The sequence below is a fragment of the Trichechus manatus genome, unplaced genomic scaffold (assembly GCF_000243295.1).
Source record: "Trichechus manatus latirostris isolate Lorelei unplaced genomic scaffold, TriManLat1.0 scaffold00017, whole genome shotgun sequence".
Taxonomy (NCBI): domain Eukaryota; kingdom Metazoa; phylum Chordata; class Mammalia; order Sirenia; family Trichechidae; genus Trichechus; species Trichechus manatus.
Window position 1 is genome coordinate 23,338,484 of NW_004443953.1, and position 18,711 is coordinate 23,357,194.

General features: G+C 41.9%; 1 protein-coding gene across 1 annotated transcript; it reads left to right on the forward strand.

Annotated features, from left to right (window-relative positions):
- Positions 1–11,362: 11,362 nt before the first annotated feature.
- MARCKS (myristoylated alanine rich protein kinase C substrate) lies at positions 11,363–15,737 on the forward strand. Its single transcript, XM_004372479.2, has 2 exons — positions 11,363–11,857; positions 13,614–15,737. Exons 1-2 carry the CDS (start codon positions 11,756–11,758, stop codon positions 14,520–14,522), a joined length of 1,011 nt encoding a protein of 336 aa, XP_004372536.1. The 5' UTR covers positions 11,363–11,755; the 3' UTR covers positions 14,523–15,737.
- Positions 15,738–18,711: the final 2,974 nt, after the last annotated feature.

The window sequence follows — 18,711 nt, forward strand, 5'->3', positions numbered from 1 at the left end:
CACCGTGTCACCAACTCTATTCCCCAGCAGCCAGCTGACAACTCTTGCCCCAATGCCTCCACTTTCCAATATCCTCACAGGCACACAGAATCAACCTCAACTCTAGCTACCCATCCTCTTACTCTCTTGCTTCCTCCATATCACCTGACCAACCCTCATACTCTACCACTCCCTGTCCCTCTCATTTGACTCATTTCAATCTGCCATCTTTGATCTCTTTCAGTGATTAGCTGATAAAAGTCAGTAGGGCTTACCCTGAGAATACCTCCTTTCAGAGTCAGTTCATGAGGTGATATTTGAAGACAAAAAGTCTTTAAGACACAAAAGAAATGCAACTCTAATGGTAGAATTGTGAGCCAATACGTTGATTTCCCTGGCTAAGAGTGTATTTCTGGGTGCTTTCTAAATACACAACCAACTTTTAAAACTGTCCTTCCATATAGGCATGACCTAAAAGTCTGTAATTGTTCCCAAAGGACGCAATGACTCCAGAGGGCCTACCACTGCCAAAATGACGCTGTTGGTACAATGTAGCCATGCTCTAGACTAGATATCAACCATGAACCACATAATATTGGTGGCTCTGCATAGTGAGAACATGATTGCATTTGATGTCCCACCTTCTTTGAAGTTCTATAGTTCTTGCTTCTGTAAGGGAAAGAGCACTTTTAAACTCAGCTACCAGGCATTTGAGACCTTTTTCTACAGGTTATTTGAAGTGTGACCTTGGGAAAATTGTTTCACCATTCCAGGCCTTGGTATGTATCCCATCATTAAAATGATGCTGCTGTTGTTTTTAGGTACCGTCGAGTCAGTTCTGACTCACAGCAACCCTATGTACAACACAACAAAACACTGCCCATCCGGCGCCATCCCCACAATTGTTGCTATGCTTCGGACCATTGATGCAGCCACTGTGTCAGTCCATCTTGTTGAGGGTCTTCCTCTTTTTCACTGACCCTCTACTTTACCAAGCATGATGTCCTTCCAGGGATTGATCCCTCCTGACAACATGTTCAAAGTATGTGAGACATAGTCTCACCCTCCTTGCTTCTAAGGAGCATTCTGGCTGTACTTCTTCCAAGACAGATTTGTTCTATTAAAATGAAAAGAAGATCCTCGAAGAGATGGATTGACACAGTAGCTGCAACAATGGTCTCAGGCATAACAATGATTGTGAGGATGGCACAGGACCTATGTGACAACACAGTTGACAAATGTTTGAACCTGAACTTAAATGCAAGTCCTCAAACAGCATAGTCCCACTATGTCACAGATGCTTTATCCCAAAAGTGGTAAATTCTCTAAGGATAAATATTAATTTTAGAAAAGAAGTTGATCTTCTACAAATCTGAAGGGAGAATTTGGCATTCACACCACTACCCTTCCCCTCCCTAGGCCAGAGTCAGATTTGGTATCTCTTATTGAATATTGTTATATACAGGTCCTTGGGCTAAATTCTCAAAACAGTTCCAGAAGACAATATTTCTATTATTCTCATTTCTCAGATAAGGAAAACAATTAGTTACCTAGCTCCAAGTTATGAATCAAGTAAATAGTAGAGCCTGGACTCATAGTTAAGTTTATTTATTCCAGAACTCTTGATCGTTGTACCATACAGAGACTTCCCTCCTGGTGTTCTATATCTTTTAATGATTACGATGATAATAATCATTATGTGAGGATGATAATGGTTATAAGTTATCTCTTTTCAACAATTTTTTTCTTCAAAATTAGAGAAAAAAGAAAAAACTGGTGAGATAAAATTTGCATATGTTTAACAAAATATTGCCCAAAGAAATCCAGGGTGTAAACAAATTATTAATAGATTGCGTCTAACAAGATTTTTAATTAGCACTCAGGAAAAAAAGAAAGAAAATATGAAGAAACCTCATTAGTCTATGTGGACTTACTTTGAGAAGGATGGGATTTTAAAAAATCTAATACAAATTTTTCAAAGTGCTGTTTACCCCTGCCATGTCTCGGCTGACTTCTAGCTAAGCTGCAGGTGTGGAGAGCTCAAGGGAGGAGGGCAAACAGCTACTTAAATTCAATAATTTGGGCTGATAGAATATTTGAGGAAAAGCACAGATTAAGGAACAATACTTACTGTATAAGGACAGCAAAATGTGGGGAAATGGCATTTGCTTAATCATGTGAAAGTCTAAATGTTAATTAAAATTGACATTAATTAAGAAATATAATCCCACCGCCCTCCAGAGAGTGGCTGCCTTGCTGGGGAAAAAGACAACTACTCACATGGAATCACCTATTCTACTACAGGCATTCTAGGGCCTTAGATGTTCCCTTGTCAGCTTCTTTTAGAATTCTTTTGGGAATGTTGCTAGAGAGAAAAGCAATGGGTTCACTGCAAATCCTTACTTTACAAATGAGTACTTTATATACTTATATTTTTCTTTCATTTCTAAATCTTTTCAGAGGTCTTCACCAAATCCCCCTAATTCTAACATGAAAAGAAAACCAAGTATTTATTGAGGACCTACTAAGCACTAAAATATTCATTGTATCTCAGAATATTCATCATTTCTCCTGCCTATTTTTATTCAAATCCCAACAGGAAACTTCTCACAAGACACACCTATTAAAAAGAACAATATAACGGTAATAATACCTTATCACTGCAAATCTCTTTACTATTAAATCTTAACAACAACTCTTAACGTACAAATTTTTATTCACATTTGACAAAAGAGGAAACTTAGGCTTAGGGAACTAAGTAAACTGTGTAAGATCACAACATAGTTGACAAGTGTTTGACCTTGAACTTAAATGCAAGTCTCAAATAGCGTAGTCCCACTACACCACAGCTGCTTTACCCCAAGAGTGGTAAACTCTCTAGGGATAAATATTAATTTTAGAAACAGACAAAAGCACAGTGAATAAAATTATATTTTGAAAGCTAACTGAAAACTGAATGTTTAATGCATCTAGAAGGTATTAGTATTATTAAAATGAATGATCAAAGTGGGTAATACAGTTTATAGTAATAAAAATTATTACTATAAAGTTGTTATTTTTAGGTGCCATTGACTCATTTCAGCTCATAGCAACCCTACGTACAACAGTATGAAACACTGCCTGGTCCTGCACCATCCCCACAGTCGTTGCTATGCTTGAGCGCATTGTGGCAGCCACTGGGTCAATCCATCTCGTCGAGGGTCTTCTTCTTCGCTGACCCTCTACTTTACCAAGCATGATGTCCTTCTCCAGAACTGGTTCCTCCTAATAACATGTCCAAAGTACTTGAGACAAAGTCTCGTCATCCTTGCTTCTAACAAGCATTCTGGTTGTACTTCTTTCAAGGCAGATTTGTTTGTTCTTCTGGCAGTCCATGGTATATTCAATATTCTTGGCCAATACCATAATCCAAAGGCATCAATTCTTCTCATAAAGTAGAATTATAAATATTGACAGAGTTTCTTAAGTGACTCATGAGGTCAGTCCCCAAACTAATTGCAAGATTGACATTGGTGTGATGAATATTCTGTTAAAGTGATCATTTCAGAGGATAGCTACTTGTTCCTATGAGTTCTGATACAATGACAATGGACACCAATATTCTCAACTTCATATTCTTGCCCTGTCCATGCACAGATATGCACTAAAATAAAGGATGAACTATGTATTATATTCATAAAATTGCATAAACTACATTTTAATGTTTCATTAAATAGTTTCATAAAATAGTCCTGAAGGACTCATTAAGGACTTAATAATAAATCCTTAATAATGAATTAAATAAAAAGATATGGACAAAGTAATATAACTAGGTATTTGCCTATATGGTGTCAAACACTTTTTTTTACTGTTTTCCTCCATTAAGTTGAGTGATTCTTTTGATCATGTTAGTAAGGAGGAGATAAATTCAAGTTATTTTCAAAGAGTAGTAATGATGCCTAAAATATAATTCTTTCTCATCACTATTGGATCTTCTCAGAACACCACATTAAGATAATACAGATTTTGTAAATGCAAAATTTGCAGATATTTTTGCCATCTGGCAAAAAGAATATAAAATTAGATGTAGGGAAAATTACTACCTGTTTTAGTCAATTAAAGGCCACTATAGTTTAAACTCACTGAAAGTACTCAAGACATTTACAGCACAGTGGAAAGAAAACAAAAGACCCAGCAAAGCTAGGAAATCATTAAGTGTGAGAAAATTAAATGTTAAGGACATGAAAAAAAATTCTGATCAAGAAGAAAAACTGGCCTTGTACATAATCAGGAGGAAATATCTGTTGTTTGCCCACTGCCATTTTCTCTTCTCTCCTTCTGAAGGAGAGAATTTGCATTAGATTTTTTAAAATTCCGTCCTTCTCATAGAAAGTCCAGATAGAGTAATGAGCTCTCTTTGGGTGGGTTTTCTCTCTTTTTGTCCTGAGTGCTAATTACAAATCTGAGGGGCACATTTCGCCCCTACTGCTGTAACTGTTGCTGTGGTTGCATCAGATAAACCTCCTAGACTGTAAAAGGACCATGAGAAGTTCAAAGTCAGGTTGTTCCCCTTCGTAAAAAGGGAGATGGGACCACAATTCCTTTAAAACCTGCTCCTTTATCTCTCCTCAGGAGAGAAGCTGGTGGGGAACTGGCGTCCTAAAATGTTTTAAATTATGAAGTATTTTAAAGAGCTTCTTCAATCTTCTCTCTGTAAAGTATACTTACTTTGGGTGGGGGCTATACTAAAAAAATTATAATTACCACTTATTTGCCAGGAGGTCAATATGTACATACATACATACATATATATATACACACACACACATATATACATAAATATATGTATATACATGTATGAATATGTGTATATATAAAGACAGAGGGGGAGGAAAGAATTTAATAAATTATCACTCAATGACTCAAACCATTGCTCTGTCTAGAGATTACAGAGACATACTATAAAGGACCTTGAAATCAGGTAGGGTGGGTTAGATACTCACTAGCTCAAAGTCAAAATGATCAGGGGAGGTATTTGTGGCACAGAATTCCCTGAAGAGGGAAGAGATTACCTAAGAGGTAATTCAAGCAGGAAGTAGCAAGAACTTTGACTTCAGTTTTAGCACTGGAAAGACAGAGGATATCAGAGATATTTGAAAAGGAAAAAAATCAACGTACCTTGACAGGGGTTATCCTTGGGATGTTTTGGACTGTAACAAATCATATGTTAAGAATTCCAGTTCTTTCTTTGCTACTCAATTTTTTTTTTTTTTTATATTTGATAAAGTCAAACCAGAAGAAATTTAAAGAGGAAAAGGCAAGATAAAAGAACATATGCCCAAAACGTGAAAGAAAGATAGTGGAGGTGGTAGTGGAAAGAGATTTATGGGTTGACCAAATGTGCAAAAGCTTCCAGGTTTTTTTTCAGTTTATTATTTAGTTTTAGTTTTTAATTCTAATTGGTGATAGGCTGTTTAGCATTTCCTAAGGCAGTCTGGTATCTGTTTCTACTTTCTTAACCTAGAAAATGAGTCAAAATTGTCTTCAAGAAAGCTAAAGAAATCGTATCAGAATTCAAAGTCCTCACTGAGAAGATATAATTTGAACAAAGACTTGAAGAGGTGAGAGAGTGAATAATGGGAATAGCCCACTCAAATGCTTCTAATCTAGAAAGAGAGGGAGTGGTCAAAATTCAGCTCCACAGATACATAATTGTAAGCTGTCAGATGAGCTTGGTTAAGAGGGTCAGAAAAGACCTTTTAAAATAAATGACATTTATGGGGAAGCCTAAATGATGAGTAGGCCTTAGCCAGGCAAAGAGGTGGAGGCACGTGCTCAGATGGAGGAAATATCAAAGCTCCTGAGGAGGGAAGAGTTCCATATGAATTTGGGAAGAAGGTCAAGAGATCAGTTTGGGCATAATCGAGGTGCCTATAAAACATCCTGGTGGAAAAATCAAGTGTGCAGATATAAAAGTCTGGAGCTCAGAGTGGTCTAGAATATAAATACAGATTTGTGATGCTGGCTTGAATGGGAAATGGGTAATGCTGGCTTGAATGGGAAAATGATAGCCTTAGTTTGAGGTGATGATGGGCAATATATAAGTAAGCAATGTCCAGATCAGTAAGGAGGAAAATATGGATATGGAATTTGGGTTAGCAGTTAGAACAGGAAATTCAGATATTAGTATTATCATCATAGAAGCAGTATTTGAAGCAATGAAGAGAAAACTCAAAATTTTGGCATAGTTGTCTTTTTCTTAAATACTGGAGAAGAATGGGGTTGGAAGACATTGTACACAAGTTGCAGAGTTAGCAGGGTGGGGGTAATGGGAAACTCCCTGCCTGTCCCAGCTGACCACAGTCTTCCCTGAACATCTGTCTGATCTGCGCAGCTCCAGTTAGGATTTCAAGTAAATTATTCAACTTCCTCGTAATCAGTTTGTAAACCAAATTGATGTCTGATTTTACCGTGGGGATTAAATGAAATAATATATGCAAAAGTGCTTCATATTTAAAAACTGTCAAGTACCTACACCTATACCCAAAAGGCAAATCAAATTCTAACTGTAGCCTGTATGGGAGAATGTCCCATTTTCATCACCCCTACTTTCTCAGAGCCGCAAACTATTCAATGGCACACAACAATATTCTCAGCAGTGACCCCCTCCCCCATTCCTTACAGTCTTCCCAGTTGTGCAGTCTTCTCACAGGGGCACTGCAGAGGTCTGTAACCTCTGATCTCTGATCTCACTTTCCAGCCATATCTCACACCTGGGTTTTCTTCTATTGCAACATCCCCCCCCTAGCTTAACACCCTATTTTACCTACATTCCAAATGGTTTCGGTTAAGGTAAAAGTAAATTCCTGGCATAACCCAACCATTGACTCTCATTTGTGTTTGTATTCAATTTCACCAAATCTGGTTTGTGATGACTACACCACCAAATCTAGCTACCTCTCAACATACCACAGAGACTGCTCTGGTGTCTGTCTCTAATCAGTAACCTCAGTACTGTTAACATCCAACAGAAACTTTTCAGTCTTTATTTTACTTGACCTGTCAACAGCAGTGGACAAAATACCCACTCCTCCTTCAAACACTATCTTCATTGACTTTCCTGATACCACATTCTCCTGGTTTTCTACTTCCCAGGGCTCCTTCTCAGACTTCTTTGCTGGCTCCTTTTCTACTCAACATCTTAAAGCAGAAGTCACTCAGGGCATGGTTCTGGATACTCTTGTCTTTCCTATGACTTGCTTCTGAAAATATTTACATGTGGAATGATCACAAATCTATATTTATATTCTAGACCATTCTTTGAGCTCCAGACTTTTATACCTGCACACTTGATTTTTCCACCAGGATGTTTTATAGGCACCTCGATTATGCCCAAACTGATCTCTTGACCTTCTTCCCAAATTCACATGGAACTCTTCCCTCCTCAGGAGCTTTGATATTTCCTCCATCTGAGCACGTGCCTCCACCTCTTTGCCTGGCTAAGGCCTACTCATCATTTAGGCTTCCCCATAAATGTCATTTATTTTAAAAGGTCTTCTCTGACCCTCTTAACTAAGCTCATCTGACAGCTTACAATTATGTATCTCTGGAGTTGAATTTTGACCACTCCCTCTCTTTCTAGATTAGAAGCATTTGAGTAGGCTATTCCCATTATTCACTCTCTCACCTCTTCAAGTCTTTGTACAAATTGTATCTTCACAATGAGGACTTTCCTGACCGCCTACTTAAATTTACAACCCGGCCCTCCCCTGCATTCCCATCTCCCGTATTTTGCTCTAGTTTTTTGTTCTGTTACAACACTTAGATATTTCTAACATTCCACATAATTTATTTACTTATATTTATTGATTTTTGGTTTTCTCTCTACCCTAGAATTTAAACCCCGTAAGATTTATGTCTGTATCGCTCACTGATACTTTCCAAATGCTTAGCACATAATAGGAGCTCAATAAATATTTGTTGAATAAATGAGCTGTGTCTGTTTTGCTCACCACTACATTCTAGGCTAATCAATTTCTGTGGAATTAAAGCTCAGGTAATATAAAATCTAAGCTGAAGGATGGAGCACAGCACCATGAAGACAATGGGATCCCATATTCTGTGAACCATCGAAAGCTGAATGAATGCTTTCAGATGAAAAAATGCATGTTTATTTGGAATCTAGAAAATGGTCTTCATCTTTTTTACAATTACTTTTTAAGCACACCATTTAATCACATCTTTTACTTTCTTCACATTTTAAGAAGTATTAAGAAATATTAGTGCAAAGCTTAAATTCTATGAGGTCTATGAGGTAGTCTTCACTAGTATGAAAACAGGCCTAAATCAGTGTGCCTAGCACACAAGAAGTCCTCAAGAAGAATTTGTTGAACGGTCTCTAAAGTTCCTATCAGTACTAACATTTTACGGAAGAATAACTTGAGCAGGTCTCCTAAATAAATCGTGATTTTTCCAAAGAAAACCATACACAGATTATCATTTCAGAAATACTCTTGTGCATGGTGAAAAGTTAGTACAAATAAAGAAGTTGGTTACAGACACCAGTTTCACATTTTCACTATTACCTTTTGAGTTCTTTAATCATATTTACATAAACACGTATGGCGCTTTATTTGAAACTTATAACTCTAAATGTGAGAACGCCAAACTCCCAGGGAATGTGATACTTAGAGATTGTACAACTTTCTTCCGGTTCCACAGTCTTGTTGGCATCCCTTCCCTGCTATTATGTAGTTTCCCAGGAAAAACGACAGCTTTTCATTTCCCAGCCCCTTCCTTCCTCACCCATTTTCCGCCTTCACAGCACCCCGCTCCGCCCCAATTTGTTGCTTTCGAGTAGGAAATCGCTTGGCAGGTCCCGCGCTGGGGGAGTGGGAGGAGAGGTTGGGCCAACGCTCAGCACCTTCCGACAGCGCCCCTAAAACTGCCTCCCCGAGCCAGATACAGAGGACTGTCAGTCTTCAAATCTACGCTAGAAACGCGTTTTCTTTCGGAAGGAAACCATCTTTCCCACCCTAAACTAGGGCCGGCTCGTGGGCAGTGAATCCGTGTATTTACACTTGTTTTCTTGCCCCGGAGCTACGCGGCAATTGATTGGCTTCCTTGCGCGCCCAACGCTCGGGGTCCTCCCGCCTCACTGTCCCGCCTGGGCCCCGCCCCCTCGCGCGGCCATCTGCTTCGCTGTCTGGCTCCCAGTCTCTCACTCGCCCCTTTCCGCTACAGCCCGCCTCCCGACGCCGGCTCCGCCCCTTCCCCCTCCCCGCTTGGAGCTCGTAATCTTCCCCGGCCGTTGCTAGGGAGACTAGCAGATATTAGGCAAATAGGCATTCGGGGAAAGAAAAGGGGGGAAAACTACACTGCAGCCTGGTAACAAAGAAGCAATAAAAGCAGCCCCCAAATGGAAGCCTGAGGACGCGTCTGCAAGAAAATCTGAAATCGAGCTAGCAATGACCCCAATTTAAAACGGGGAGGGAGGGGCAGAGGCAAAGCATGGTTCAAGTTGAGGTGGGGGGACAACAACAGCCTTAAATGAGCTTTTGAGAATCGTCTGGATGGTTGGTGTTGGATCAGCCCAGTTGACTTTTCAGTTTGGAACTCCGCTAACACTAGGGACTCGAGTCCATCACGGCGGTCGGGGTCTTGGGCCAGGCCAGCGGGCTCCCTTAAGGGTGATAACATGTTTGTTGGCAAGATGCAATTCTACGGAAACGTCTTTACATCGGCTCTGGGGAATATGACTTCGTGATTGAATATTACGTCTGAAGGAACTGGACAGTGGGAAGATGAAGCTTCACGTAACGCTGTTCAGCTTGGTGGTTTTCAAAGAAACACTTGAACAAAGAGTTATTGGCTTCAACCTACCGTCTTTTTCACGCAGAGTGTGACCCATATCCCTACAATGAGCAGAAAATAAAACTGAGAATTCAGAGCCAGCACCAGGAGAAATGAACCTTTCTCCACTGCTTCTCACCTCCATAAGTGAAAGAGTATTCATTTCAGGATCACTAAAAGTAAACGAGAAAAAAATGGTCTATATTATCTCGACTGAAAACTTCGGGAGCAAAAATGTGGGTGGTGGAGAAATGCTTATTAGGCTGTATCCTTGATTTCCCACGTAAATACTCTAAATCAATGCCTTGTCTTTCACACAAAAATAACGTCTGGTACTTCGGTGGCAGGTGGTGCAGTGGCTGATCGAGGTATCCGGTATCATTTTATACTGTGTCCCAGTATAGCAGCTTTTCCTCTAACCGAGTTAGACTTGGAAGGTTCCGGGGTCTTCTTGCTATCTCTCAACATGCAGACAATTTCTTAGAACTGTAATCGTCGATCTGGTTGTTTAGAATTTCATCGTTGCTGCCTCCCTCCCTTCCAGGAGCACTCTTGCTTGCGTACAACCTCACATACGTTCAGCAAGAAGGAGTCCATCCAATCCTAGCACTAGGCTGAAAACGATCCATATTGACGCGAATTGCATCTGAGCTGTAAATATGGATTCGTACACTCGAGGTTGTGTCTCATTTCATCACAAGGAAAACTAAGTCCTTTCATACAGTGATAAAACGCGAGCAGTTTCGATCGTTTGCAAATGACACTCACTTTATATTGTGGGGGAAAAAACCACTAATTGGGAATAGCCAAAAAGGAGGATTTGATGAGCGACGGAGGCCAATCTCAAAATATTTTGTTTCATGCCAGTGTAGGAGGAGGAGGGGAAGTGGCTTAGGCTGCTTGCCGTTTTTGCATTTTGCACATCTGGCCTACAGACCTAATTCTAACTCACGATCTCGTTTGATGAAATTCGATCTTCGTGGTTTAAATACCTTTCAATTTGGGGAGATTTAACAATTGCAACCGTTAAAAAAAACAAACCCTGTCCACTGTTTGTGGAACCAATATGGAACACGGAGAAAGAAAACATGTTGCACACACACAAATTCCAACCATTGTTTTTAACACTCGCGCGCGCACACACACACAAATACACACATAAACACACGGGAAGATGGGGGAGGGGAGGCAGTGGAGACAGACACGGATATAGACCGACAAGAGTCACAGCGAGTCAAGTTAACGCTTTCTCCGCCCCCAACCACGAGTTCCCCCCCTCCGGTTAATTAATTCCAAACAAAGCAAGCCAATCAAGTGATGCATTATTATTTTCAAGCACAGGGAGGCGAAAGGCATGTATTTTTTAATTGATTTATTTATTTGGAGGACGTTAATTCTCGGTCTGAGGCTGATTTTCAAATCGTTTGCAAAGCGCGGCTCCATTGTTCGCCGGGCGAGCAGGCCCCGCCCCCTACTTTGTGTGCGGCGCGCGGATTGGCCGGCGCGCCCGGGGGCCGCGTCAGCGCCCGCAAGCCCATTCATCTGTGCACTTGGGCGTTGGACCCCGCATCTTATTAGCAACCAGGGAGATTTCTCCATTTTCCTCTTGTCTACAGTGCGGCTACAAATCTGGGATTTTTTTTTATTACTTTTTTTTTTTTTAACTACACTTGGGCTCCTTTTTTGTGCTCGACTTTTCCACCTTTTTTCCCTCCCTCCAGCGCTGCTGCTTTTTGATCTTTCGACTAAAATTTTTTCATCTGGAGTGTATTTAATCGGTTCTGTTCTGTCCTCTTCGCCACCCCCACTCCCCCCTCCCTCCGGTGTGTGTGTTGCTGCTGCTGCCGCCGCTGCCGCTGCTGCTTCTTGCCCCGTCGTTACACAAACCCGAGGCTCTTTGTTTCCCCCTTTGGATCTGTTGAGTTTCTTTGTTGAAGAAGCCAGCATGGGTGCCCAGTTCTCCAAGACTGCTGCGAAGGGAGAAGCCGCCGCGGAAAGGCCCGGGGAGGCGGCTGTGGCCTCGTCGCCTTCCAAAGCGAATGGGCAGGTAAAGTCTACCTGTGGTTCTGGTTCTTTCTTTGATGTCTTTCTCTATTCTTCACGCTTCCCCTTCCCTCCAAGTAGCGCCCGAGGCGCATTCGGTGGAGAGGAGCGTGGCCGAATTCCAATCAGAAAGTTGAATGGATAGTGATAGCCTTAATTGTCAATTTCTCATAGAAGAGGATCTCCCCGACCCCAGAGGAATGATTCCCGGAGAATCTTGGAGAATTCTTGAGTAGATGAGAGGAAAGGAGTGATAAATTCGACTAAAATGGCGTGGTTTGGAGCTTGGCTGAACGTAACTAGCTAGGTTCCCCCCGCCCCAGCCAGGTTGCATTTGTGTTTGGGGGCACAGTGGTGTTTGGGTGTCTCTGTGTGTCTTGTCGAGACTGGGTCGTCTTTGAGATTTCTGATCTGGTGTGATTGTGTGGGTAGAGGAGGGGGGAGGGGGCCGTGGGGATGGTGGTGGAGAAAGGCAAAGACGGAAAGGCTGTCTTATTGTAAGCCGAGGCGGCGTGCCCTGGGTTCTTGGAAAGGTGGCTGGCTGGTTGGAGCTTGGGCATAAGGTTTCGATACCTTTCGATGGGGCTTTCCCAGTGCCCTAAATCTTTGTTCGTAGCTGTCTGTGGAATTACACATCCATCTGACTTTTAATGGTATCCCCAGTTTGGGAAGACACAGTGGGTCCTTGAAAAACCTCTCCAGATAGTTGAGAAGAGGCAGTTCGTTGTGTTTCGGTTAGGACTGTACGTGTACGTGGCGCCTAGACCACCCGCGAGGGGCTGTCCTGACGTTGCGTGTACCCTGCCCGGGTGACCACGGTTGGGTGGGCGCAAGAGGTCTGCTGTGGGTGGCTGCTTCACAAATACCGGGCGCCTACCACGCCTCTTTTTTTAGAGCGGAGGCTCTGTTACTTCTGCCCTAACCAGCTGGGGAGGGTGATAAATCCGTTAAAAATGCAAAATAAGCCGCGGGGGCGCGCCTGGGCTTCGCGGAATCACTGGCGAAAGTGGGTGTGAAGCAGAGGCGAGACCTCAGAAATACTGAGTTTTCTCCTGCCTTGCTGGTTTTAGCCCTACTGGGAGCCCGGGAAGCCACCTGAGCTTTGTTTGCGGATTCAGGGCTGTGTGATACGGCTCGGGGGCGCCTCGGCCGGCGGGCAGGGCCTAGCTGGGCAGGGCGGGGTGGCTCCGCGGCCCCGCCCCTCCGCGCCCTCTCGCTCCCCGCTCCGCGCCGTGGAGAAGCAGCGCCCCCTGCCGGCCCTGGGAGGGCGCGGGACCTTGCGAGAGTTTCAAGGCTTAAGAGCTGTGATTCCCCTGGGAGTGCTTGGGGTTTTGAAAAGGCCTTTAGGGTTTAGGGAGAACAGGGGATGTGTAACATATGCGCGGAGCACTGGCTCTGGCTCCGTGCCTTCTAAAGGGCGTTTGGTGTTTTGTGGCCCTCTTTCCAAAGCCCGTGAGGTACAGGCTAAGATGGGTTATCCTTTATTTCTCACGTTTCGGGATCAGCCTTTTTAAGTCCTTTGGTCGTTTGTTAAGCGGTCGGGGTGACTACTGTGTCCTTAGGAAGCACCAAACGGCGCTGCCCCATTTCTTCGTTCGAGGGGCTCTCGTCTGGGCATTCAACCCTGCTGTCCGATAAAGCAGGCCTTCTTCGGCCGTTCAGAACCCGTGGGAAACTGGTCTCTCTCGCTCCAGGGGTGGGTATGGGGATGGCGGCGCCCGGGTCGCTTCAGTGATGCTCCCGCTTTCTCTGCCCTGCAGGAGAACGGCCACGTGAAGGTGAACGGCGACGCTTCACCTGCGGCCGCCGAGCCGGGCGCAAAGGAGGAGCTGCAGGCCAACGGCAGCGCCCCCGCCGCCGACAAGGAAGAGCCCGTCGCTGCCGGGAGCGGGGCGGCGTCGCCCGCCGCGGCCGAGAAGGAGGAGCCGGCCGCCGCCGCCGCCGCCACTGAGGCTGGGGCCGTCCCTGCGGAAAAGGAGGCCCCGGCGGAGGGCGAGGCCGCCGAACCCGGGTCGCCCACGGCCGCAGAGGGAGAAGCCGCGTCGGCCGCCTCCTCGACGTCTTCGCCCAAGGCAGAGGACGGGGCCACGCCCTCGCCCAGCAACGAGACCCCGAAAAAAAAAAAGAAGCGCTTTTCCTTCAAGAAGTCTTTCAAGCTGAGCGGCTTCTCCTTCAAGAAAAACAAGAAGGAGGCAGGAGAGGGCGGTGAGGCCGAGGGCGCAGCTGGCGCCTCTGCCGAAGGCGGCAAGGACGATGCCGCAGGGGGTGCTGGTGCGGCTGCTGCCGAGGCCGGCGCGGCCTCTGGGGAGGAGGCGGTGGCGCCGAGCGAGGAGGCCGCCGCTGGCGAGGAGGGGGCGGCGGGCGGCGACCCGCAGGAGACCAAGGTGGAGGAGGCCGCCGTCGCACCCGAGAAGCCCGCTTCCACCGAGGAAGCCAAGGCGACCGAGGAGCCCAACAAGGCGGAGGAGAAGAAGGCCGAGGAGGCCGGGGCCAGCGCCGCCGTCTGCGAGGCGCCCTCGGCTGCCGGGCCCGGCGCGCCCGCAGAGCCGGAGGCGGCCCCGGCGGAGGAGCCTGTTGCCGCCGCAGTGTCGTCAGCCTGCGCAGCCCCCTCACAGGAGGCCCAGCCCGAGTGCAGTCCAGAAGCCCCTCCAGCAGAGGCGGCAGAGTAAAAGGGCCAGATTTTTTGAGATAATCGAAGAACTTTTCTCCCCCGTTTGTTTGTTGGAGTGGTGCCAGGTACTGGTTTTGGAGAACTTGTCTACAACCAGGGATTGATTTTAAAGATGTCTTTTTTATTTTACTTTTTTTTTAAGCAGCAATTTTTTTTTTCTTCCCCTTCCCCACAGATCCCATCTCAGATCATTCTGTTGCCACCATTCCAACAGGTCGAGGAGAGCTTAAAACCTTCCTCTTCCTTGTTTTCTCTTTTATTTTTTATTTTTTGCATCAGTATTAATGTTTTTTGCATACTTTGCATCTTTATTCAAAAATGTAAACTTTCTTTGTCAATCTATGGACATGCCCATATATGAAGGAGATGGGTGGGTCTAAAAGGGATATCAAATGAAGTGATAAGGGGCCACAATGGTGAAATTTAAGTGGTGCATGAATTTGCCAAGAAAGTGTGCCGCTAGAAATGATGGTGTAAAGGTTTAGTCTTTTTTTTTTTTTTTTTTTTAAAGAAAAGTTATTACGATGTATTTTGTTAGGCAGGTTTACAACACTACAAGTCTTGACAAAGAAGGAAAGGAAGAAAAAAAAAGAACACCAATACCCAGATTTAAAAAAAAGATCATAGTCTTAGAAGTTCATTTAAACCATAGGAACTTTTCACTTATCTCATGTTAGCTGTACCAGTCAGTGATTAAGTAGAATTACAAGTTGTATAGGCTTTATTGTTTATTGCTGGTTTATGACCTTAATAAAGTGTAATTATGTATTACCAGCAGGGTGTTTTTAACTGTGACTATTGTATAAAAACAAATCTTGATATCCAGAAGCACATGAAGTTTGCAACTTTCCACCCTGCCCATTTTTGTAAAACTGCAGTCATCTTGGACCTTTTAAACAAAAATTTTAAACTCAACCAAGCTGTGATAAGTGGAATGGTTACTGTTTATACTGTGGTATGTTTTTGATTACAGCAGACAATGCTTTCTTTTCCAGTCGTCTTTGAGAATAAAGGAAAAAAAAATCTTCAGATGCAATGGTTTTGTGTAGCATCTTGTCTATCATGTTTTGTAAATACTGGAGAAGCTTTGATCAATTTGACTTAGAGATGGAATGTAACTTTGCTTACAAAAATTGCTATTAAACTCCTGCTTAAGGTGTTCTAATTTTCTGTGAGCACACTAAAAGCGAAAAATAAATGTGAATAAAATGTACAAATTTGTTGTGTTTCTTTATATTCTGATAATACCGAGACTTCTAGGTCTTAGGTTAATTTTGAGGAAGATCTTGCATGCCATCAGGAGTAAATTTGCTTGTGGTTTTTAATCTGAAGTTGTCAAACTCTGAATTTCATCATCAGCAGTGTCAGATTACATACAGGAAGATCTTATAACATTCCATGTCAAATCTGTTATCTATCCGCAATTAGTTTTCATTTAAAGCTTGAACATAGTACTATTTTTATTGTAGTTATATAACATGTCAGATTAAATCATTTAAGCCAGAATTGGTGTGACCCTAAGACTATTTAAATGTCTTATGTGAAAATTCATAAAGCTGCGTGTTCTTGTCAGGCTGGTCCAGAAATGAAAATTTTATACTGAGTAAGAGTCTATTTAATCCAGACTGCAGGTGGGTCATGAAAAGTGGCCAAATGTGTTTTGAAAATTGATTGTGTAGTACCTGCCATTGTAATTGCTTAGCACTTGGCTGATTTCCAAATTATTGCTTGGGTTCTGTGTTATACCTTAATGAAACAAGTTTATGTAAAGAAGTAATGGTGTTGAATAGACGACATTGTCAGTTATGGGCCTTTAGCACTTGCCTCAATTCAATATTTGCAAGCAATTTTTTTAAATGAAGAGTAACATGTTAGCATCTTGTTACTCAAAACGTTGAGAATAATGCTTCCTTATATGATAATAATCCTTTCTAGTTCATCTGTTCTGCTCTTGACTACCCATATATATATATATATATATATATATATATGGTTATTTTTTTCTTCACTGGACCCTAAACTGAACTGAATTTTAAGATGTGTACCAAATACCATTGGTTCATTAAATGCAAAACAAAAAAGTTGGTACACAGGCCTGCTTTACTGTTTTTGAGGAGCCGTGTGTAGTGTAGGGTGCATGAATGCCAAAAAACTCAGTAAGTTAGCTTTTGAACATACTCTTCTAATTGGAATAATGGTTCATGACTTTTTCTCACCAAATACCCTCCCCACTAATCAAATATGTTTGGAAGGGTGTGCACTTTTAGTTAGGGCTTCTTGATCTTAAAGGATGTTTGAAAGTTAAAAGTCAAATCTGGTAACCAAAGGACTGCTTTATGGGCCATTCCCACCTTACCAACTTTTTCTCAGACTGATACCTAGTTGGACAAGTACAGTGCCGGTACGTAATAGAACTCAGTAAAAATGGATTTACTCCCTTAAAGTGAGTAGTCAAAAATACTGTGTAGCAAACTACTATATATTGCTAGCTTTGTTCTTTTAAAAGCTGAAATTTATTAAGATGCATTATTTTGATTTTAATCACTGCCGAAAACGTTTTGGGTGGTATTGATGGAGTGGTGGAATTTTCTCCAAGTGATTAAATGAAATTTGACATACCTTTTCATCCAAAGTTTTGTACATCACATTGTTTTCTAATGGAAAAAATGTTAATAATGGCTTTTTTGTATTACTAAAAATAGCTTTGAGATTAAGGAAAAATAAATAACTCTTGTACAGTTCAGTATTGTCTACTTAGTCTGTATTGGCAGTATGTATGATGTTTGCTATCTTTACAAAATACTTCCTCTGGATTCTAATAATCATTTGATCCGATTCCTATTGCTTGTAAAATAAAGTTTTACCAGTTGATATAATCAAGCCTGCTAAAATAGGGTTTTTTGCAAGTCTTGTTTTAAAATGCAAGTTTTAGAAAAAAATTTAAAATCTTAAGTGTTAATGGTAAGAGTAACTATTGTTCACTTTAAAGAATTTAGAGGTTATGCTTGATATTATACTTAGATATCAGTGCATCGATTTAAGGTGAGTCGGTACGCTCATACGTCAATGAAAAATTTTAATGGTGGAACTTGATACGTGTTTGAGAATTCAATTTATTTACATTTCTCCCCCTCATGTGAGTATAAACTTAGTAAAACCTTGCAATTAAGGTTAAGGATTTGGAGGAAGGGTGTTTTTTGCACTCATACTTTAGGTAGATCCTTGACTAACAGTTGGGGGGATATAGTTTAATACAGCCCAAGTCAGCTTAGAAATTAAAAAATTGGTTAAATAATAGGACTATTAGCTTTTACCTTCCCTTGTGCAATTTGCACATTGAGCCTCCGCCCCACCCCACCCCCACCCCACTTCCTTGCTAAAAGAAGTGTTTTTAAAGCAGGTTGTAGCAAGCAGGAATTTTAAAATGCTTTCAATCTGTTTCTCCAGGCTCTGCTGGGGATTCAAGTTTGAGTACTTTAAATTACACCCAACGATGCTATCCAGGAAACGGAAAATACTTTGAAAAGTTTAGGTGTAAAGTTCAACAACTTTGTTCTAGGGTTTTCTGTGTGTTTTAAATATTTTTAAAGTATTAGATAGGTGTAGTTGGCTAAAACTGGTTATCTTTTTTAAAATTTTTATTCTGGTAGTATGTCAATCATTGATGAATTATAAAAAGTCTTCTCGCTGTTACATATTTGTACATATTCATTTTAAATTGTAGGTAAGTCAAAATGAAATAGAGATAATTTTTATGAGTGTTTACTCAGCCCAAGGTACTTTGGAATTCCTGTTTTCAAAAATGTACAAGGAAATGCATTTCATTGTCTACAGCTAGGGCTCATATTTAACCAAAATTATAAGACCTAGTTTGATCTCATGTCTAATAATTTCATATGCCAGGCTTACATTTTAATAACATTTTCACTTTAATAAATATCAGGAAAAACTCAACATAAAATATAATAGATGCATGTTCAGATTATTGTCAGATTACTAACCACCTGAAAACTGCATGGTGGTATAAAACAATAATCATTAAATTTGTTTTTCTTTTTTCACAGTTTTATCGAAGCACATAATGAAAGCACACATTTTAATAAGCATATATATGTATACACCTGTGAAACCATCACCAAAATCAAGATAATAACCTTATCTAAGATGCTTATGATTCTGTGGGTCAA